The sequence below is a fragment of the Lissotriton vulgaris genome, chromosome 1_1 (genome assembly GCF_964263255.1).
Source record: "Lissotriton vulgaris chromosome 1_1, aLisVul1.2, whole genome shotgun sequence".
Classification (NCBI taxonomy): domain Eukaryota; kingdom Metazoa; phylum Chordata; class Amphibia; order Caudata; family Salamandridae; genus Lissotriton; species Lissotriton vulgaris.
The window spans coordinates 1,749,704,624-1,749,729,296 of NC_141685.1; the positions used below are offsets into that span (position 1 = coordinate 1,749,704,624).

General features: G+C 46.9%; 1 protein-coding gene across 1 annotated transcript in view; it reads left to right on the top strand.

Moving 5' to 3' along the window:
- The first annotated feature begins 6,019 nt into the window (after positions 1–6,019).
- Positions 6,020–24,673, top strand: part of HMGA2 (high mobility group AT-hook 2) — a 290,944-nt gene continuing 272,290 nt past the window's right edge. The window contains exon 1 of the mRNA XM_086919034.1: positions 6,020–6,514. Coding sequence (XP_086775160.1) covers positions 6,401–6,514 — 114 coding nt within the window. The 5' untranslated portion in view covers positions 6,020–6,400. The remainder of the gene's footprint in view (positions 6,515–24,673) is intronic.

Consider the following 24,673-nt stretch of genomic DNA (forward strand, 5'->3'; position numbering starts at 1 on the left):
GAGGTCAAATGTTGCTCTGTCTTCTAAGAGAGCTTACAGCCACATGTATCATTGTAGGAATTTGCGATTCCTAAATTGCGAAAATTAAGGAATCGCAATTTAGGAATCGCAAATTTCTATGCATCAAGAAATCGCAAAATTGTTAGCGATTTCTTAATTTTCCTTATTTGCGATTCCTTATTTGCGAATCGCAAATAAGGAAACGCTTTACATTGATTCCTACGGGCCTAGAGGCCCATAGGAATCAATGGGAAGGCATTCTCATTTTGCTCATTCGCAATTAAGGAATCGCAAAATGAGAATGCAATTTCAAGGGTGCAGGGGGGGTCCAAAGGACCCCCCTGCACCCCTGGAATGTCATGTAAGTACATTTTACTCACACACATGTCCCAAGGGCATGTGTGTGTGTAACATGTAAGTTTCAAAAATGCATTTATTTGCATTTTTGAAACTTTTCGCAAATTATCATGAAGGTTTACTTCATGGTAATTTTTCCCTTCAAAATTGTGAATTCGCAAACTAAAATTAATCATGCATAGCATTTAAGGAATCGCAAAATTTGCGATTCCTTAAATGCTATTGCAATTTGAGAAATCGCAAAAAATTGCAAATTCTTAAATTGCGATACATGAGAAATAAATGATGCATCCCAAAAAGTGATTTTGGAATCGCAAACGGATGAATTTTGCGATTCGCACCGTTTGCGATTCCAAAATCGCTTGATGCATGTGCCTGTTAGTGTTTACTTTTCTTTCTCTGACTTCAAAGTGTGAGAATGTATCTGTAATCTAGGGGTGTGAAAGGAAAGGATTTTTTCTAGCGCACAAAAAAATGTAAATGTCTGTAAATGAACTGTGCAAATATTTCAGAATATATCAGAATTAGTTAAGCACAAATTAAGCACATTTTTTGTAATTCTGAAGTGTATTGGGAACAAATATTTAATAAAAACGATCAAAACAAGTCAATAAATTAGGTGATGCCATTTCAATACATTATCGCTTGTGAGCTGTATGGTTTTATCAGTAAAACTACATGTCTGTGCAAATATAATGGTCATTACAATTGAAAATGTGTTGTCTGTTATCACAGTGCACTTACACACCATGCATACTTCACTCTATGCCACTAACTCCTACTACACTTTACTGCACTCTCTACCACTCCAATCTATGCCACTCCTCTCCACAACACTCTACTCCACTCAACTCGTTGCCACTCCACTCCAATCTATGCTGCTCTACTATACTCTACACCACTCTACTCCACTCTGTTCTACTCCAGTCTAAGCCACTTCACTCTAAATTCCTTAGTTGGGCGTGGGTGATCAGACTGAAAGACTTACGTTAATTTCACAAGGCGACTATTTTTTAACTGTGTTTTGATCTGTAATTGGTTTAATGATCTTTTACTGTTGTACTCCTGTTTAAGTGTTTATCTAATGTCTTTTAAAAATGAATTGTATTCAATTTTTTTCAATTCAAAGTTTCTTTATTCGACTGACAGAAAAGCAGTCATAAAAGCACATAAGTACATTGTTATACAATTCATTCAAGAAGATTTTTTAAAAACATTTCTAAAATAGGCAATTCGCGAGAGAATTAAAAGAATGCAGTAGTCCAGTATAAATGTGCCTATTCAAGACATGGTTTCATATATAGCACAGATCATCTTGGAATCATCCTTCCATACTTAGTCTAAACTTCAGAGCTGTTTTTAAAAACTTACAGGTAAAAAAAGTGCTGTCGTCGTGCAACATCTGAAGGTATAAAAGTGCAGGCTTAATCTGTACAAAATTCAACTTTTTAAGCAAAGGTTTTAAAAACATTTTTCTTGGACTCGAATAGTAAGGACACAGGAATAAAAAGTGAGCCAGATCTTGCGGAGACTTGTTGTCGCAGCCGCAAGCTGGCAAGACTTGACCTCTGTGGGCTCCACTCGGCACAGCTAAGAGCAAATGGTAGAGACCAAATCGGAATCTGCTCAACAAAAAGCGCTCGTATCTAGATATGTTCCATGATAAATATGGTTCGGAGAACACACAAGTCTTTGTTAGTGTGTGACTCCTTACGCTGGACTTCTTTAACTCGGTGTCTTCCCTGTCAAGTTGTCGTTTTAGCATGAAAGTGTTTTTTACAAAATTAACATCGTTCTTTGTGGTGTGCTGGGGTGTTAGGTATAGGTCCAATCTACCCAGGTCTTTACAACAGTTTCTAATATATTTCATCCAGGGTATCTTGAGATGTCATTCCCAAGTGAGGGCTTCAGCGAGGTTGCTATGAGTCAGTGGTATAGATACATTGCGCCAACAGTTTAACCAGCAGAGCAGGGGATTTGCAGCGATTTTGTCTCCTAGGTACGGTGTGCCCAGTTCCTCATGTACAGAGAAATTAGCGGTGCTTTTTGGTAAGCTCAGGACCTGTTTCAGAAAGTTATTTTCTAGAGTCACCAGGGCTTCTGCTGGTAAGAAGCCCCACAGCTCACTTTCGTAACATGCCACCGCAACGCTTTTTGCCTGATATAATTTCATTATGGCGGACACTGGGGTATTACCTAATTTGCGTGCGAAATCCAATATTCCAGAGTTGGTCCTTAGTACCTCGCCTTTCTTTTTAATTATAGCAGGGCCCCATGAGAGTTTGTGGTCAAATAGTACTCCTAAATAGGAAAATGTTTTTGTTAGCGGTATGTTTTCCCCATTGACTGAAAAGGGGTATCGTTTTTTGGGGGTTATTCCAACCGTCATAACAAAAGATTTGGAATTATTGATATTCAGGCCACGTGAGGACATGAATTGGAAGAAAGAATCCAATAACTTTTGAAGTCTGAGTGCGGTTCTGGATAACAGAACGGCGTTGTCCGCATATAGCAGGACCGGCACCCCTGTTTTCCCAATACGAGGGTAGTCCGTGTCGGTTTTTACCAGGTAATCTTCGAGTCCATTAATGTATAAATTAAAAAGGAAAGGTGCTAAAATACAGCCCTGCCTGACTCCCCGGTTGATATTAAAGTCTCTCGTTACTTTCAAGTCTTTTGTGTAACGTACATTTGCACATGTGTCATTATGTAGGTCGGCCAGAAAATTGATTAGATTATTTTCGACGCCCATGTTTTGCAAGATTTCCCATAATTTGCTCCTATCAACACAGTCAAAGGCCGAAGAAAGGTCCATAAAGACCATATACAAGGTTCCATCTCTTGCTTGGGTGTATTTACCACTTATTAGATATAGGTTCAGACACTGTGTAGTTGTTGCATGTCCTGGTCTGAATCCATACTGTGTAGGGGTCATTATGTTGTTTTGTTTGGCCCAAGCATTCAGCCGGTTTAGGAGTACCCCTCCCACTACCTTAGCAACAGAGTTTATCAGGGAGATTGGTCTATAGCAGGCTGCTTTTGTTCTGTCGCCCTTTTTGTATACCGGGACGATAGTAGATGCTCTGTTGTACTCCTGTTTAAGTGTTTTTCTAATGTCTTTTAAAAATGAATTGTATTTTTAACTGCCAATGTGCTTTTTAAGATATTTCATATCGAAATAAAGCTTTGTTCTACTCCACTTCACTCTACACCACTCCACTCTATGAAACACTGCTCTACTCCACACTGTGACAATACACTCTCTGACACTCTACACCACTACAATCAACTCCACTCTATGACACTCAACTCTACAACACTTTACTCCACTCTATGCTACACCACTTCCCTCTACTCCACTCTGTGCGCCTTCACACTAGGGCCCCTGCGCTTTATGCCCGTCCACTCAGTGACACTCTACTCTGCACCACTATACACCACTTTCAGCCCTTCCACTCTACACACCTCCACTTTACCACAATCTATACACTGTGCTCCACTACACTCTATTCCACTTAATGACAGTACCTCCCTCCACTCTACAGCACTTCACTCTACACCATTCCACCCCATGCCCCTCCACTTGACGCCCCTCCACTCAACTGTACTCAACTCTACCAATCTATGACCCTCCACTCTACAACACTCTACGCCACTCTACAAAACTCTACTCTTCAACGCTCTATGCCACTCTACAACACTCCACTTTATGCCACTGCACTTCACTCTATGCCACTGTACTCCACTCTACACCACTTTACTCCACACTACAACACTTTATTCCACTCTATGCTACACCACTCTACGATGCTCCATCTTTGACACTCCACTCTACGCACCTCCACGCTATCCCATTCCACTCTTTGACACTCCTCACTACAACACTCCACGCTATCCCACTCCACTCTTTGACACTACACACTACAAAACTCAACTCCATTCTACAACACTCTACACCATTCTATGCCTCTCTACTCTATAACACTTTACTCCACTCCATGAGTTTCTGTGACACTACGCGACTCCACTCTATGCCTCACTACTCCACTTTATGCCACGCTACTCTACTCCACCCTATTATACCCCACTCTATGTCACTCCAGGACACTCTATGGCCCTACACTCTATAATACTCTACTCTAAGAACCTCCACTCCACTCTACTCCATGCCACTTTACTTCACTCTACTGCACTCTATGCCACTCCATTCTACGCCCCTCCACTCTACAGCCCTCCAATCTACTCTATAACAGACTACTCTAATTTACACCACTCCATTCTACGTCATTCAATGCCACCCCATTCGACGACACTCTATGCTACTCTACTTCACTCTATGTCCTGCATGCCACTCTACACCTCTCCACTCTAGACCATTCCACTCTACTCCAGTCCACAACACCCCACTTCATAACACTTCATTCTACTCCACAACACTCCACTCTATGACACTACATAACACTCTTCTCTACTCTACACAACTCAACAACTCTCCACTGCAACCTATGCCACTCCTCAACACTGTAGGCCACCCTACTCCACTCTGTACCACTCTACATCACTCCACTTCAAACCACTATCCTCTACTCCACTAACGTTTTGCGATGCAGGATAGGAGGCACGCTGGTGTACAACATGGCTAAAAATCATTGGCAAAGCCAATAACTCTTGCAAAGTGGAGACTTATTGGCTTTGCCAGTGCTTGTTCGTATTATGGTCACAGAGCGTTGGTGCGCTGCTCTTAGACTGAATGGGGCGCAAAAAATTCAACTGCCGTTTCCGGGTTGATGGAGGGGCGGTTCTGCTCAGGCACTGGGATTTTCGGTACACTCAGGCGAAATATATGTACTCCCACCCACTACTTCTGGTGGAACTTCATGTTATGGCTGGCCCTTGTCCAGTCCCAAGCCACCAGCAAGTTGTTTTGAGAAGAGAAGGGGCTCCTGTTAGCCTCCCCACTCACGAGGAGAGGTGTTTTTCACTTCTGTTTTTTATTAACTCATTCCCGACTTTCTCCGCGGAGTGAGGTCACATGTCACCTCCACAGACACCGACCCTGACGGCTGCGCCCCCTGAATAATTAGAACCCCTGTTGTCACCCCTACAATATATCCAACTGAGCAGCACTGTATCAATCAGTGCAAGGCATTACACCTCCTTCAACCCATAACCACGTTAATGTTCTGTGTTTATCACTAAGCGGAAAGTCCTGACCCTAGCAGCACACTAACAAATACCCAATTGATCGCACCTCTTCCGAAGGGCTGGAATCATGCGGACAGGCATGGCTGCAGCGTCCGCTCTGTCCCATTGATCCGCGACTCTTGCTTCTGCTGCTAGGAACGTCCCCGTGAGCGCGCCCTACAGCTGCCAATAGCATGTTTTCCGGCAGCAGCAGATCCAAGGAGCGGATGCCTCCGGGCCATGGTATCGATCTGTATCTGTGGATCAGAAACCCCACAAGCAGAAGGGGTGGGTTCGTTTTTACCCCCCTGCGCACACACACACCGCAGTTTCCATTCTAACCTTTCCTACAGCGGAATCGCCCAACACGTCAATTTCCATAACTAAATACTTGAAAAGTTTCACCGTGATCTCCCCCGTATTTTCATCGCTTTCAGTGACATTTTTACTTCCCCTTCTTTCAGAACATTTTTTTTTCTTCGCAGGCGCCGGGAGACCCGCTGCCCCCTTTATTTCATTCTGTGTTTTTGGCAGCAACCTTTTTTTTCGCCCTCGTGGGCTCGCCCTCGGATCGTTTTCGTGTTAGCGCGATTCCTGTTTCCTAAATTGTAGCCGAGGAGATCCCCCCGCCTCTCCGCCCCCTGCCTCCTCCCCCCTCTTTTTTTGGCAGCACCAGGACGTCCGGTGTGGCAGCAGATCTTTATTTTTTTGGAATCTTTCAAGGTGCTGGAAGGGGGAGAAGAGATTTTTGTATAAAAGTTCAGCAGTGTTGTGAATGTTCTTTATTTTTAATTTTTTTTGTACATATTTTAGTGTGTAAATATATTTTTTAATTTTGTTGGTGTTGTGGACGGCAGCGATGAGCACACGAGGTGAAGGAGCTGGGCAGCCTTCCACTTCTGGCCAGGAGCCGCCTGCACCCTCGGAAGAGACCCCGAAGAGGGGACGGGGGAGACCGAGGAAACTGCAGCAGGTCAGTGACTGCAGGGGTCGCCGGTTGCGCGGGGGGGTTGGGGGCGGATTTCTGGTTTACGCTCACAGGATTTCACACCAGAGCACATCCCACATGGCTTCTCCATGCACAGGTCCTTTCGGGTGAGTGCACCACATCCACACCACAATATACCACCCACTTGCATCCCAGCAACACACACATGCATGCCACCAACACACACCACAGAATAACACACCTCTGCATTCTTTACCATGCCATTGCGCCCACATCTGCACACAACACAACGTACTCCACATCACAACACTTCTACATATAATTACACACAGCAGAAGGCACCAGTAACCTACACTACATCACTGAATACCACACACTATCACTACACACCACAATGCCAACCCACATCGCTGCATTCCACAGACACACATGGATGACCGATTCTCTCCATCTCGGCAATATACCAAGTTTGTAGTAATGGGCTTTAATTTTTAAACTACTTTTATCAGATGGGGTTTCTAATTTAACTAGAAGAAACCCCGGACTGTAAATCCCAGAACGCATTGGGTGGTTAAATGAAAGCAGCTGACTGAAAACATAGTATCCCGGGTGACACTAAGGGGCGCTACAGCTTTTTACCATTATAGCAAAACAACGAGGTTTACTATATATTTCCTAACCACAGCTCAACCCCTCGCTATACACTGCTGTCTATCATCACCCAAGCATGATGCACCGTAATATAAGAGGTAGACCGCAACATTCGCATAAGATGCAGCGCATCGCCGTGTATGCCAGCGCACACCAGGGCATGCAGCCCACACACACGCTCGCTAAAATGAAAGCAAATCACTGTATGCCACAGCACAACATTTGCTCACACTTCGACACGGCTTAAAACAACAACATCGCACACACAGCCCGTAAGGACATGCAAATATTGCATACCTTCACTCAGCGCATCTGGTTATACTAGCCGCAGACACAGGCTGCACTCCTTGCCACACAACCCACTGAATGACTACCGCCACCACACACCGCCGCTCCACTCCCAGCGGTGTGCTGCGCGGCTTGCACTACTGCAACAACCACACACCTCGTGGCTTCTCCCGTCACCTCGCTGGCAGGCATTGTGCACGCGCATCCGCTGGCGTCTCCCCCTCTCTGGGAGCCCCGTCTCCTATCAGACGCGCGGAGGGGAGGGCTGCCCCCACCCCACGGCTTTGTTTGTAAGCTCAGCATGGGGCGCGTGCCACATGCACACTGGAGCTTCCGCACCCCAAACCCGCCGAGCGTCCACGAGGCACTCCCTGTCTCGTTCCCCAGAGGACATGCCGCCGGGAGGGGGGACCGACCACACACACCCAAGCAGAGCTCCGACCACCGCCAGGCAGGCAGGCTCGCGCAGCCAGGCAGAAACTCTTTCCAGGAATCAGTTCTCAAAAGAGCCCAGCGCTCGCTCCTCAGTATGACTCGCACATGGCCTCATACCCCACCCCCCGCACTTTTTACGGTTTAGAAACCCGCTGGTGTGCCCCCGCTACATAGCTGGCTGGCTTGCACCGCGTCTTGCCCAGCGTAGAAAACATGCCGCAACCCCCTCAATTAATGCAATGCATGGAGGGTCGGACGCGAGGTGTAACCCGTGCCTCTCTTTGCTGTGGCCGGCTGCCTTATCGGGGGTCCACTGTAAACCACATCCTGCTCAGCGGAAAAACAGCAGGAAAAAGCTTCTGTTATCCTCAGTGTGTGAAGCCACTTCCACACTCTACCACCCACGAACCCTCGCTCGGTATTATGACCCTGGAAGTAGGATTCAGCTTTCCGTGTTTTGTTGGGATAGAAACCACTTGGGGGGGTCTCATTATTTTGGTAGGGGGGTCGCATGAGCCACTTATGCCGATTATGGGTGCCGGAGCGACAAGCCAGCACGAAAGAGGCGTGGGACGCACACCTTCCACGCATGGTGTTTATATGTAAACAGAGGCCACCTTATCTGAGGACAGTGACCCTGACCCATGCCTGAGGCTAAGGGGAGGGAAACCCGGCTCCACCGTGAGGTACATGTCCTCCCCGGAGTGTCACAGGGTGGCCTAACCGGGACCCACCAACCAGCACCTGCCTGGTGATTTAGCGCGTGTTTTGAAGTTGCATTCGAGCAGGAAGCCTTGCGCGCGGCTGATGGTGTCTGGCGCCTGCTCCTTTGTGGTGCTGCTGAGCACGGGCTCGCTTCACGAAGGGGGAGGGCGGGGGAGGAATCTGGTGTATCGCCTCTTTTAAGACCCTCGCGCCTCAGCAGCACTCATATGTCCGGCCAGTACATCATGCTCGTTTTGTGTCATCCTCACAGTGGTGTTGGTGGACTAAGTGTCCCTGCCTGGGACGCGGTACTTGCTTTGTGTCGTCCCCGTAGGTGTGCTGTGAGGCAGTCGGTGTCGAGGTAGACACTGGGACTTGAGCCTGGACTATAAGTGGGGTGGATTAGGGAAATGTGATTATAGGATGCGCTGAGTGTGAGAGAATGGATCAGAGACAAAGTGTTTGATCCTAAGATTGTCTTGAAGAAGAGGTTCGGGTGGAGAGATTGATTAGCTGTTAGATAAGGCCACCCCTATAAATTCGACAGAAATACTCAGGTGGATGTGTTTGGTGACTCGATGTAACTCCGCAGGGTAATTACGAATGGGTGGTTGGGTGGTTGGATGGTTGCGGTTTCGGGTTTGTGTAGATGATCAAGTGGGGCTGTAAGGTAGTTTTGGTTCCCTTTGACTTTCCCATTGGTGCTTTAATGCCGGTTGGTGATTTGATGTTCCCCTGGCGATGCAAAGCTGTTCTGGTAAAGGAAGACCTCAGGGTGTTGCTCTTTACATGACCACATGCTACATTAGTGCTGGCTGTGTATCCCATTGGTGTTGTGGTGCTGGTTTGTGGTTTCCCTGGGACGAAATTATTGTATTGCTTTGTGGTTTCCCTGGGTTGATCTCATGTCTTCTTACTGGTTTCCCTGGATGACGCTCTTGGGTATATACAGATAGTTTATGGTTTCCAGGGATGGGGCTGGTCTGTGGTTTCATTGGGGCGAAATCATGGTGCAGGTTTGTGGATTCTCTGGAATTCATTTATGGTGCTGGTTTGTGGTTTCCCTGGTTGACTCTAATGGTTATGTACAGCTACTTTGTGGTTTCCTGTGATGCCACAATGGTGCTAGGTTGTGGTGTCTGACACAATGGTTCTGGCTTGTGGTTTCCCAAGGCTGACCTTATGGCACTGCTTAGTGGTTTCATGGATGACACTCGTGGTTATGTACAGCTACTTTGTGGTTTCCTGGTATGACACGATGATGCTGGTTTGTGGTTTCGTAGATCAACACAATGATACTGGTTGTGCCCGCTTGTGATTTATTGCGTTAAATCATGGGGTAGAAATGCTAGGTTGCTTTTATCTTCTATGACCCCAGAATGGCTTAAGGCATTCTTTATTGATTGTGATGTCCGTGGGATGACTGCAGGAATGTGCTCTATATATGATCTCAGACTGGGGATCTGATCCTTCTTGGTAACCCAATACTGTAGGTCTGATCTGTAGATTCAGCCAAGCGGTGGCAATGTTGGTTTGTGTTTCCTTTGGGTAGCCACATGGCTCTCTGTTATTGGTCACTGGTTTCATTGAGGTGACCACACAGTGCCCATTTATGTCTTTCGAAGTTAAGCCAGTGATGCTTGGCAGCTAGCAGGGGAGCAACAAGTTCCTGCAGTGCTGGGGGCTCCCACTGGTTGGGGAGCTCCAACTCATGCTGATATCATTGAATACATGTGCGCTAACAGTCTCAGACCCGCCCCTGCCCATCACATTCTGCATGAGCCCCCCCCATCATCTTACGCCATGGGCCATTAGTGGTGGTAGGTGCCCACTGGGTGCTGGGGGGCTTATCTGAGAACTCCAAGGGAAGGTCCTATATTCTGCTTGGCACCAGAGGCAGAATCTTCTTTTGGAGAAAATAGACACCCTGGCCTTGCTCTCCCACTGGACATATGCAGGTGTTTATAGTAAAGCCTGTAATTCGTATGGTTATCAAAGCTCCACTTGAGTTCGCATGGAATGGCAGCCAGCTTGGCTCCCAGAAATTGAGATAGCGCAACCACCCCTAGTCTTTTTTTTTTTTTAAATCTGAGATTGCTCGTATTGCACCTACCTGTTGAGCAGATGGGTCTTTTTGGCTAATAGTTTGAGTTTGGTCTGATTAAGTTTAAGGTATAAGAATGCAACACAGTGATTTAAATCACACCCTTTCTGCATCTGGCAACCAACGCAGGGAGTGAGGGGCACCAAATCCCACCATCCTGCTGTTTCAACCTCCTCAAAGCTGGGTTCACCGCATTTTTGTGGGTGTTGTACATTGTAGCACATACAGTTTGGTATGCTAGTTATGCACTGTTGCTGAGCTCCGTTCTTAAAGAGCACTCCTCTGTGGTCCCCAAATCTGTGGGCCACGCAGGAGCGTCTCAGCCAACAGCTGCGCTGGGCTCTTTTTTTTTTTTTTCTTTCAGACTTTAACTCCCTCTCCCCCTTCACCCTTCGGGAAAACAGAGAGTGAAGGGGCACATATTCCTCCCCGTTGTTGGGCACGGCAGATGGGAGGTTTAACCAAATCTTCCCTCCAAACACTTAAGCAATGCAAGTGGGGGAAATGGAAATGTGACCGCCCGATATTGCAAAATGTGGGGGATTTGCACTGTGCCCCTACACTTGGCCCGCGTGGAAAGGGGTAATAAGGGCTACTGATTCCCAAGCACTTGACCATACAAGGGAACAAATTCCCCACAAACTTGGGCAGTGCAGGGTTTCAGTGGTGACCCGCTGTCCTGATTTAAAGTGGAGTTGCGGTCAATTTGCTCCCCAAGGCCCCTTTACAAAGAGGGAATGTGATGCCGAATGAACATTCCACACTTTTTCAGGGAGGGGGGTCTGTTCCCAGGTGGGACAATGGCCACTTATGCATTTTGTATCACCAGCCTTTCACGTTTTATGTTTTTGTTCAAAGATATTTGAAAATATCAGGGCGAGTGTTCAGTGCACTTGCACCATCATCATTTTTATTGTTATGGATACATGATTTGGTAGTCTATGGTCAGCCCAAATAATTATACATCTATACTGCACTGCTGCACGTGCATGGAAGCTCACAGTACCGCTTTTTTCCCCACAGAATTTGGTTAAAAGAATTGTCCAAGTAAGAAGAGGCACAGAGTCCGGAAATTCTACTATGGCACAGATCAGTGAATCACACAGTTATAAATCACCAGTGAGGGTCTTGAGGCGCTGGATATGTCTGCTGAATGGTGGCTTGATCATTCGGACAGCCAGCTCTTGAGTTCTCTCCTGAATTGCTGGAGCGATGGTGCGGTCCTGAGGTGCAGGGGGAGTTTGTTTCATGCCTTGACTGCTTGCAGCGAGGCCAGGTGTTTGTTGATGTATTCTGGTCCTTTGTTGTGCAGGGCCTTGTAGGCATATGTTAACACCTTGAACTGGCATCTCTTCTGAATCTGAGCCAGTGTAGCTTCTTGAGATTGGGTGTGATGTGGGTCCTTCTTGGGAGGTCAAAGATGAGCCTTGCCACAGAGTTGTGTACTGTCTGGATACTCTTCAGTATGTGTGCAGTGATTCCTACTTAGACTGTGCTTCCGTAGTCACGTCTGCTGGTGATGAGTGCCTGCGTGATGGTCTTTTTAGTGTTGACCGGGAGCCACTTTAAGATCTTGCAGAGGGTGTGGAAGCAGGTGGAGAAGATTGCTTTGATTTGTTTCCTCAAGGATAGCTTACTATCCAGGATGATGCCGAGGTTACAGGCGTGGTCTGTTAGGGTGGCCGAGTTCCACGGGTAACAAGTGACATTCCATGGTGAGGTCTTGTTCTCGAAGATGAGGACTTCCTTCTTGTCCGTGTTAGTTGTGAGACAGTTGTCCCTTATCCAGTCCACAACATTCGTCATGCGTCTGTGGAAGTTGGCTTTGGTGGAGGAGGGGTCTTCGGACAGTGAGAGGATGAGCTGTGTGTCGTCGGTGTAGGAAATTATGTTGAATCTTTGTGATCTGACGTGTCAGTCAGGGGGAGTCATGTAGATGTTGAAGAGGGTGGGGCTGCTGTTGAGGCGATTCATTTCAGTCTGTCCCCTAATATGATGGAGTCTGTTGATCAGGATGTGATGGGAGACAGTGTCAAACGCTGCAGACCGGTACAGGAGGACGAGGGCTGCCATTACTCTGCGGTCTAGGAGGGCTCTGATGTTGTCTATGGCGGTGATCAGGGCTGTCTTGGTGCTGTGGTTAGCTCGAAATCCAGGTTGAGCGGGGTCCAGGAAGTTGTAGACTTCTAGGTGTTGGGTGAGTTGCTGGTTGATCGCTTTCTCTAGGACATTCGCCCGATGGGGGAGCAGGGAGATGGGCTGGTAGTTCTCCAGTTCGGCTGGGTCAGTGGATGTTTTTTTTCAGGAGGGGGGCTCACTTCTGTATTTTTCCTGTACTCTGTGAAGGAGACCACGGTTATGGAGCTGTTCAGGACCTTCCTGAGCTTGTTAATAATTGTCTTGCATTCAAGGGTAAAGACTTAGTGGGGGCAGGGTTGCATGGGTGCTCCTGAGTGCACAGAGTTAAGTATAGAGGTGGTATTTTGTATGGTGACGAGGTGCCAGTGGGGGAGCAGGAGTTCCGGGTTTGTGTTCCTGGGTGTGACCTGGTTGATGCTGTTGGCAGTGGATGGTTGGAGTTTGAAGTTTTTGTAGATGGCGCAATGACTTGTCATGGAAGAAGTCGGCACGGTTGTTGCACAATTCCTGGGAGGGTGTAATGTCGTTCTCGGTGGCTGCGGGATTGGAGAACTCCTTCACAATTGCGAAGAGTTCCTTGCTATGATTTGCGCTAGCTTCGATGCAGTTTGCGAGGGCTTTCTTCTTAGATTCTTTCAGGAGGTGGTGGTATTGGTTGAGAGGGGTCCTGAAGGTGGTGCGGTCTTCCGTCTTTTATGCTGATGCACCACTTCCTTTCTTGTTGCTAGCAGTTGCATTTTGTGAAGCGTAGTCTCTCAGTGAACCAGCTTGCTCTTTTGATTGGTCATTTGGCCATGCCTGTCTTGGTGGGGGTGATGGTGTCGCCCCATTCTGTGATCCACTGGGGAAAGTTTGCTGCTTGTTCTGGGTCGTGTGTAGAGTCTGGGAGGTGGGAGCAGACAATGTTGTTCCACTGTTCTTCTGATAACTTTTTCCAGTCTCTGTCCATGGAACTTAATGGCGTGTCCTGTGAACATTTCCTTTTGTGGTGTCCTCGGATGAATTCGAGTTTTCTGTGAGCATTACCCATGCGACTACCATACTTTTTTAGGTCGTGCCTATGCAGCGCATGCGCTGCAAGATGTATTGTTTACAATTTATAAGGCTTACAACCTGCCCACAGAATACCATAAATTGTTTTCGTTATCACTCTCATTTGCAATCTATCAATTGCTTAGCTCCTGTGGGCTTTCTTTTCTTTCTTGTGTTGGCTCTACCTTGGAACATGGACATGGACCAACCACATGTGTTGTTTATCGTCTTTTTCCAGCAAACTATTTTAAAATTTTTATAAGCGTTTCAGTATTATTCCTGGATGTGGTGTAATTGACTTTACTTTTAACACAGGCATACAGCTTCTGATTAAGCTGCCTTCACCTTATATAGCGTCTCTATTGATGTTTTAGTTACTTAGATCCACAACAGTACTACTCTATGCCACCATACTCTATACCACTTCACTCTGCACCACTCTACACTATGCATCTCTACTCAACCCTATGCCACTCATCTCTAACCTTCTCCACTCTACCCCCTCCATTCCACTCTATGCCATTCCACTCTACACCACTCTTCTCCACTGTATCCCACTCTACTGTATGTCACTCTACTTCAGTAGCCTTCAAACTTGCCCCCAGAATTTTATACAATTATTCTATTACATCCGTCTTGACTTATTTAAACATTGAAGTTATGTTAAACCTTTTAAACATTCAATCAAATACATGATTTCCAAACATAGTATTCTGGTTTTGGGCCTTACTAACATGTAAAAGTATTCAAAGTGTGATTATCTGAAATTGTGTGTGTGTGTGGGGGGGGGGGGTTGAAGAAAATTTGGAGTTCCTTCCCTTTTGAAACGTACTCACAGTCCGATATAAATGACAAATTAGTTAGTAATTGCCCATTACAGAATGGCTTCCTGCTGATCATTTGTTTTGAGCTTAAAACAAATCCCTTCTATCAGCATGATGCTTCTTTTAACCAGAGTCTGGCATCACCCGCACCTCCACCGGGATCAGTTAAGTTCTCCCTGGGGTGGGGTCCACCCCCCAGTTTGAAGACCCCTGCTCTTATGTATGTCACTCTCTACTCCTCTTTACTCCACTCTACTCTAGGCCATTCTAGTCTACGCCACTCCACTCTACTGTAATCTATGCCACTCCATTCCACTCTACTCCACTGTGTGCCATTCATTGATGGGAATCGAAAGGCGGTTCCCTTGTGTTCTAATCACCATTCAAAACAATGCCACTCTACATCACTGTACTCATGCCACTCCTCTCCACTGTACTCTAAGCCACTCTATGCCCCTCCACTCTACTCTACTCTACTCCATGACACTCCACACCACTCTGCCACTCCACTCTATACCGCTCCATTCCACTCTACGCAACTCTATCCCACTCTATTCCATGCCACTCCACGCCCTCCACACAATTCAACACTATACCACTGCACTCTATGCCACTCCAGTTCACTCTACTCCTCACTAATATATGCCACTCCTCTTTATTCTGTCACTTTACTCTACACCACTCTACTCTATGCCACTCCATTCCACTATACACAATCCTCCCCCACTCTGTGCCACTCCACACATTGCCACTCTAAGCCACTAGACTCTGCAACTCCACCATTTGCCACTGTACTGACATTGTAATCTACACCACTCTACTCCATTCTACTCTGTGCCACTCTACGCCACTCTATGCCATGTCACTCTGCCAGTCCAATCGTTTCTATTCCATTCCACATCATTCTACTCCATGCCTCTTTGCCACACCACTCTACGCCAATCCGCATGACTTTGCCACTCTGCGCCTCACTAAGGCACTCTACTCTGTCTCACACTATGCCACACATGATATGCCACTCCATTCTGCACAGTACCACTTTACTTCACCACACTCTAGGTCACTCTAGTCTATGCCACTCTATGCTACTCCAGTGTACTCCACTCCATCTCACTCTACACCACACTACTCTAGGCCACACTACTCTATGCCACTCCATACCAATCTACTCAATGCCACTCCTGTCTATGCCGCTCTTTGCCACCCCTCTTTATGCCACTCTATTGCATTTCAGTCTATACCACTCCATTCTGTGCCACTTTACTCTACACCACTACACACTATGCACTTTAGTGTATGCCACTCTACGCCACCCACTTCACTCTTTACCACTCTATGCCACTCCATGCCACACTTCTCTATGTTTCTATATGCCACTCCACTTTACGCCGCTCCATACCAATCAACTCTATGCCATGCTACTCTATGCCAGTCTACGACACCCCACTCCACTCCACTCCATTCCACTCCAGTCCACATGACATGTGTATTTGTAAAGCACAAGTTCACCTGGAAGCATCTTGGCACTGAATAACATATATTTATTGTTACCCAACTCAATGGTACTAATTTTTTCGACATCAGATGGATGAAAGACTGTGTGGACCCACCAGGATTTGAACCTGTGACCACGAGGGCGAATACAGGCCCCTGCAGTGAATGCATTAGTCCACTGAGCCACTAGACTCTACTCTATGCCACTCCATTCCACACAATGCCACTTTACTCCATTCCACTCTAGTCTATGCCACTGTATACAGCTCACTCTATGCCACTCTACTCCACCCCACTTTATGCCATGCCACTAACTTCTAGCCATGCTGAACACCAGTCATGCAGCTGTACAGCTTTGACTCTCACATAGACGAGTCATTTTAGCTTTGCCAATGCTTGTATTTAATTTGTCTGCTTCCAACCCCAGAAAATAGTGCCAGAAGCACTGATTATGCACTGATAGGAAGTTGCTTACTCTGCAGGTTGCGTGATGTCTTCAAGTCACTTTTTGCACACCCACAGCAGGCAACATTATCCTTTCACCAATGCCCTACCCTCTCGCTGCCACCTTCTCCTTGGGATGGTTGGAAGTTCCAAGCATTGAATTTACAATTTTTATCACATATTGCTTTTCTACTCCTTAAACTGGGCATAGGCAATGAACTCCATTCCACCTGCGGAGTTGCAGTGTTTTGCCAACTCCATGCTGGCTGGGAGCGCGGAGTTCGGCAAAAAACTCTGACTCCACCGCATGGCTGAGTTTGCCTCTGCCACCCACCCATATGATGCATTTGCATGCCGCTCCCGACAGAGACAAAGAGCAGGACCCTGGTTCCATGTACACATATTACACCACAATCCCTGAAAGAGAAATCCATATGGGAATATGTTAACCCCAGAGATGCAGTGGGGAAGATATAAAGTCCAACATGATATTGTCATTCAGTGAGCAAATTTAGCATGCATGGGAGCGATCCATTTGCAGTGTCACTAAAGTCCTTTTCCTTTATAAATCATTGAATCTAGCTCAGCGCAGGGAAGGGGCAATGCACATAGTGTTATAAATACTCTGCGAGCCCAACTAACAGGTGGCAGATGAGGCCCCAGTGTATATGAAGATGAAATGCTGAAACTGGAAGATGCCAAAAGGAAACTGTGTATTGAGTAAGCCTTGTTTGCATATTAAACACATCACACAAATACAACATTCTGCAGGAAACAGTCGTTTGTGAAGGCAATGCACCCAGGTATGATGATGTCGCTTGTCACGCAATATGACCTGGTAGGTCAAAGTGTCACAAACGTAGCCGAGGAAACCTGAACACCAACAGAATCGGCATGGGCAGAGGACTGTAGCACTGGGATGGGAGCTCGGCCTGCCCGTGTTGGCACCATCGATACACTGCCCTTCCATCCTGGGGTGAATCTGACTGCACAAAAGTCTGCATGTAATACACAAACATGCCTGGAGGTGGGCTGCATCGGAGTGCCCGGCTTTGATGCCACACTCCGCTCTCCCATCCGATTTATGTGAGCCCTTTGGTCTCTCGCATTTCTACGGCTCAGGGTCCACTCCCTCTGGGGCTCAGTCATGCGCTGCCCACCTGCCTGGATGCAGGGTGGAGAGACGCCCCTGGATACCCGGACGTGCAGTCTCAAGGGATCTGCTCCATTCTCAGGTTTCCACGGATGATCATCACACCGACCTTCAGCTCTTTCAAAACGAGTGCGGGGCTGTACTTTTCAGTGACCAGTAGGATGCACTTCAGCAGATTACATCATGTCCCAACCACGGATGGCAGTCACGTGTTGGATGGGTTCTGTTGACATTTCAAATGCATTTGAAGGGACAGAGTTTGAGGCAGGGGTGGGCAGAGTTCACGGAGTTGTACTTTGGGGAATTACACAGAGTAGCATAAAAACGTAATGGAATTCCACGGAGTTCTGCTCCACCCTACAACCATCTCTCTGTCTCTTACCTTTCACCCCCACACTCCCTACATTTCCCATGCCCTCTTTACCCCGCCACCCCTCTTTGTCACCCAAATCACCGCAACATCTCAGATGTCTCCTCCACTTCTCTCCCTTCCACCTATCCAGCCCTCATTTCCTTCCAGTTATCCCTGCCCTGGCTGTACCATATCCCAGTGCCTCCTGCATGTCCCTCCCTGCTAAGGAAGGATCTCCCCATGACACGCCTCCTGTGTCATTGGGAGTCACGGGGAGATACAGTATGTGGAGCATAGTTCCACATACACATACTGTAGCTGTTAATGTTGTACATGTATGCTCTATGGACCCAATTCCCAGGCTATTTGTGTACCTAAAGCTGACTTGGGTGTGCAATTGTTAACATTTGAGTGTGAAATACTGTTTTTGATTCACAAGACATGAAATTGCACTTTTCACACTTGAAATTATGCAAGCAATGCTTAATGTTATGTGTATATAAATCTCGGTGGGGTGGGTTGCGGCCAGTTTAATGTTGCAGCATCAGGAAAACGTGCTGATTCCCTCCACCCTTCACACCTGCCTGCATTCTTGTCGGTACTCCTATATTATAGACCTACATGTTTCAGGTCGTTTGCCATCCTGGAAATATATGCAGGATAAAACAATTTAGAGATTAGCAAATAAAAGGGCACTTACAAAACTGACTGGGTGCTTGGATTGAGATTTCTTTTTAGAAAAATGTTTTCATTCTGGTGAAGGCAAATATTATAGTTTCAAACTGAATGAGTGATGTGCCTTTACACATGTACAAAGTACTTTTGCTGCATTCATTCATGCATGCATGCATGAATGGTTATGCATGAGCGTTACATTGAATTCCAGCACTTCTTGGATTCTGTGACTCTCGTAAAATCTCAGGTTGAGTCCCAAACTCTTTTGTAAATCCCACAATTGTAGAGAAATGTACTCCAAATGTAGTAATTCATCAGGAGACGATGTCAGACTATGTTTTGTGAATGTGTCTGTCTGTCAATCAATCAATCAGGGAAGTTTAAAGCGCGCTATTCACCCGTGAGGGTCTCAAGGCGATAGGTCTGTGTCTGTGGCGCATGTGCCTCTCTGGCCCCGATGACTTCTTGCATCTCCTGGAATCCTTAAAAGTAAATAAGTAGTATACTTGAGTATATAACACTTAGCAGATTTAAAATGCTCTTCCTCGTGGGCATTAAACAATTGTATTCTCTATCATTACCCAACTCCATAAAATGCATTTTATGAGAATGATGAAAAGCAGTCATCATTGTCAAGACTCCAACATGCGATCTACTTGCAGACCTCTGCAGCAGATGCTCAACGCACACCGCTATAGTACCTGCCCATGGCAGCTTGTCTTATACTACATTTTTTGGGACATACTTAGAGCAAACTCTTATATCTTAGCAGAACGGTGGAATAGAAAAATGTCCTGGAACACAAACTTTGTCAAAACCCGCGATGCAGACATTTTTGCAGCTCTTGTTTCACTGCACTGCTTTACACCAGACAACAATCCACCCTGATTAAATCACCTAGTGTGGGTGGTGTGTTTCAATACACTTTGGATGGAACCTTTGTGAGACAAAAAGTCAGTGCATCATTTGGGAAAGAAAGATTGCAGCTTCCGAAGCTCTGCTCAGAAGGCTGCTTTCAGGGGTCACAATTCTGCAGGAGTGAGATTTGAGTCCTTTTCACCATCACTAATGTTAAGATGCAATAGTCCATTAGAATCAATGTAGCCATTCAGACTGGCTAAGGATGAGACTCCTTCCAGGTGTGATGCCCACACCTAACAAGTGAGGCTTAGCCCATCTCATTTTCAGCAAAGATAGCAACTAGACACACACTGATGATGCCAAATATCAATTGCAGCAATGCCATGCTTAATTTGTGCCAGTGTTTGCGCCTCCAGCACTTAATTATTAACACTGGCACTTACTTATGACAGTCGACCACATGGTGGTGATGCCTGTCCATTTGTTAGGAGAGAACATCAGTTTAAAAATGAAATAAACATGAAGAATATAATTCTAACACGTTCAGGCCATTCTTACTGCTTTGTGTGGCCTGGAATTGTCCAAACGGACACATTTATGTGATGTTTAGCACGGATTGTTCATACTGGCTTGTGGCAGTGATGGTAGTTATAGTTGGTAGTAGAAGCTTCAGTGGTCTCCTTGGGACCTGGCACTTTTAAAAATTTTATAAATTAAGAGGAGCAGCAATGGGATAACCCCCACCCACCCCTAATGGGGGACACTTTAGAGATCCAAAGTTCTGGAGTTGCCCCTTATCAGATGCAAGTAGCTCACCCAGTCCTAGTGCAGCTCGGCTGCTCCTCGCTGATGCACTGCCACATGCTGTCAATTGCTTAGATAGACTGTAACAAGATTGATACTTTATTGATTCTGTGATTCCTTCAGCGACCATCTCATGGTTTTGATACCTTCTTAGTTGTTATGATCAGGGCCACTTGAATTATGCGGCAGGGGAGAACCAATTATGCATCGGGGTTGACTAAATTATGTGGCAACAAAAGGCAAATTCTGTGACATAAAGCAGCACATTTTTTGATAGTATTACTTGATTATCTTGTGATTTTTACACATGGCGACACTGTCTGGGTAAAGATATCACCGAAGTGCCAATTTAGCAAACAAGTGCAGAAATATGTGTGTGTATATGTATATATATATATATATATAAATAGAGAGAGAGAGAGAGAGAGAGAGAGAGAGAGAGGGAGAGAGAGAAGCATCTTTTATGTCGCCACGTTTTTAGTAATTTTTGATCAGTTTGAGCTAGAAACTATTTTTTTGCACATTCTGCAGCAGATGATGGATTGGGTCTCAAATGCAGCAAATTTACAATTCTTCGAAAAAACACCCGAGCAGCTAAATCTGAGCATACCAGTGGGACGGATTATGGTGCATTGTAGCACAACTGATTATTCTCAGACTCTTTCAGACATCACTTCAAGACCTTAGATGCAGTGTAACACGTCTGATTGCTCGCAGTCTTTCAGCCCCCCTTCTCTCAAATTTCGTGATTTTCGAAACACTGTAACATGACTGGTTCCTCAGTGATTGATACTTCTAAGACGTCAGTTTTTAGGTTTTGCCTCACCAAAAAGATGCGCTCTGCGCATCTTTTTCGGCGCAGGCGAAAACCTGATGAGAACTGTAGTGTGCTTTGGGTCGGCCCTCCTCATTCATTGGCTGGCTCCGTAAATGGAGCCTTGCCATTGGACGAGGGGCCTGTCCGTCAATGCCGGACCAGACACGGGGGCGTTCCCGACATTCTTTGGCTTTTGCCGACGTCACGCGACGCCGGGAACGCCCCCGAGTCTGGTCCGGCATTGCCGGCACTGTAGGGAACGGGACGGACAAGCAGATGGTGCAAAGTTTGTAATGCCCCCTTACGGAAAGCGTTCCGAAGCCGTTTAGGTGCCATAGTAGGCAAGGCGATGAGGTTAACAATGGCTGGGCTTGGTGGAAAATGCTACAGCGACATCCATTACCGGGCAACGGGGACCGCTGAGTACCCGAGCGGGTTTCACTGTGCGAGAATTTGTTAAGGCGGGCGGGGATAAGCAAACTCCCCCACGGCCGAGCCCAGCGGATTGCTGCCAGGTGACGGGGCCGGCAGCCATCCCATCCGGGATCCAAATTGGCCGCACGACCTAGCCAGCCCCAGGGGCATGTAAACTGCTCAATCTCGAGGTCAGAGAGGCGGGGTGGGCTCCCGACCTCTCCGTACTGCTCCGGCAATGCGGAGGTGTCCGTTAGCTGGCCACGTGGCCAGGGGGTGCCTGTGCCCGCTTCGTGCGGGCTCCCCACGGCCATGATATCATTCACGCCCCTCCAAGCACCGTGCGCAGGGCGAGTGTCTTTCCCCTCCACCGTCTCGTGTGTGACTTTGGCCTGAAATAAGCTCCTAGATATTTTACTGTAGAAATCCAGCGCTGCGTCCGTGCAGGAGAGAACGGGATTCTGAGACTTCCTTAATACACGTGTTCGCAGCTGGGAATGGGGGTTCAACTTGTGTCAGGGGCCCCGTGGGACAGCCGCGGGAAGCAGCGGTCTCTTCCCACTCATTTGTAAATAAAGGACGCCCCTAAACCTGCAGCACCTTAACAACTGCATCTTGATCACCCGGAAAAGCGCTGCAGGTCTCAGTGTGTGTTCCACTTTGTGTGTTTGCCCCCCCCCCCCCCCCCCCACCCCCCACCGGCAAGGGCAGTGGCAAGCCGGGGGCGTCCCAGCCGAGTCACTGGGTCCCTTGAGTTGTCTGATGCCAAATGTTTGAAGGGGAGGGGGGAGAGCACGGGGATGGGACTGGTTCCCTTGTCCGCGATCCCGGTGCCCGGAACATCTGCCTCGGGCGGTTTGTCCCTCCGGGTGTCTGCTGGCTTGCCCGGCACCTTTTACCCTCACAACTGACACTGATTGCCACCTCCCCGTGGCCCGTTGTGGTGTCTTGGATTGCTGAAAGCAATAAATTCAGGCAGCGCCGACCCCCTCTCAGTAGTATGCTTGTTAGAATAATAGATTAGTTGTAGCAGTGCGGGCTGGCGGTTGCAGCACCGCAGCTCCAGGTCTTCGCCGATGAGGCAGTTATGTGATGACACAGTTAAACTGCACTAGGAATGAAGGGCTGAGGTGGTTTGGATGGCCAGACACTGCTTTCATGTGGTGGTCCCTGAATGCAGCCCCAGTATATCACTAATTAGGTTCTGTGCAGCTCGTTGCATATGTCTCAGGCGCAACGGTTAGTATAAGCTGGCAGCGGGGTAGACTGTTCGTGCCACAATACAAGTTTATCTTGGCACCTGCTCGTGTATTCGGGTGAACTGGTGATCGGGGAAAACTGCCTCGGGCGTGGGCAGCCATGCACAGAAGCCCGCCGCATGAGGGCAATGGCGCGGGTGCGGACATCTGGCCCCCCTTTTTTCACTTTCACTTCCGGCTGGGGGACATGCACTGGGTCACCCTGGAAAGGTAGAAGGTGGGTCTGGTAATGTCGTGACCTCTGCATCAGTTGGAAGTTAGACCCGAGTACATATATATATATATGCCACTTAGCGAAACAGGTCTCTAAGAACTAGCAGCTGTTCTCCCACACGTCTCTTACAAGGTATTTTATTATCATAGTTCAGTTTTGCAAGTTAACACATCTTTGCTAACTCCTCAAAGAACTTGTGCCATAATTGAATAACAGACTGACAACTATTGGAACATATATTCAATGAGCCAGTTAATGCTTTTGAAGAGATTTATCGCGCTGTGTATATTTAACACCTTGTTTTCTGATCCTGCTAGTGAACAATGACCATTATTCTAGGGCACATTTAACGTCATTGTCTACTGGGAAGGTTTCCAAAGTTTGGCCTTGCACCATTCAAACAGTTTCGTGGAGATGTTTATTAGCATTGCAAATACCCTGCGGCCCTAGTTTTGGGGAAAAGTAGTTAGCCCCGTCTACATCAAAGCCAGTGAAACTGGGTTCATACCGGGCAACAATGCGATAAAACAACGCCCCATCGATGGAGTTTGCACCATCTCTTGTTTTATTTATTTATTTACGCTTGTTATATAGCGCAGACTTTACCCCTAGGGGTCAGAGCGCTTCACAATAGGAACAGGAATGGTCATGAGGAGAAGATCACAAATGAGCATGTTACTAAAGCAAATGGTACATTACATGAAGCAATAGTGAAGACTGTCCATGTATCGAGAGCAACCAAATGTCAAGAGGTAGCAGTCGATACGGTGCAGGAGGAAGAAAGTGACGTGCGCAGGTTACACGAGCGTACAAAGTACAATTAGAGGTATAACACTGCATTTCATGGCAGTTACTCTAGCACAAGAACGTTTCGTTACACGACACAACGGTGGCACTTGTGCATGTACCAGAGCAGACTAGGACAATCATTCAAGGCTTTGAGGCTCGTGGGAGGAAAGGCCCGGGAAATAATAGCTGTAAAAACTGCTTAGACGACGTGCCCCAGTGCTGTCTCGGTGAATTGCAGAGCAATTAATGTGCACTCCGAATACACAGCTGGATTTGCGTTAGTATGCAGATCTGAAGCTACATGGGTCTCTACTGCCTGCTCCTAACATTAGGAATCCACCCCTTGAAACACAATCCTTCAAAATGAGTATCTCCTCATCGAGCCCTCTCGCCTCGTCCTCACCTGTACAATATTGGCCTGAATCCAATGGCGAACTGGATTGCTAACAGGCAGTCATTGGCAGGGTTTCATCCCGGACAAAAGACCTCATGTGCAGTTTCTACTGAATGATTTCTAAAAAATCTGCACTTTTAGGTAAGATTTCTTTGGAGGCTTCGTTGATATATTCCCTTACAGGCCCTCCAAATCCTTGTCCAATCTCTTGCTTTCAAGATGATTACAATGTGAATTATCCGCTGACTGCTCTTCCCAAAAAATATCTAGCCCCCATAAGGCATTTTTAACTTGTAGTGGTTTTCTTCCGCAAACGGACCAAACCAATGTGCATT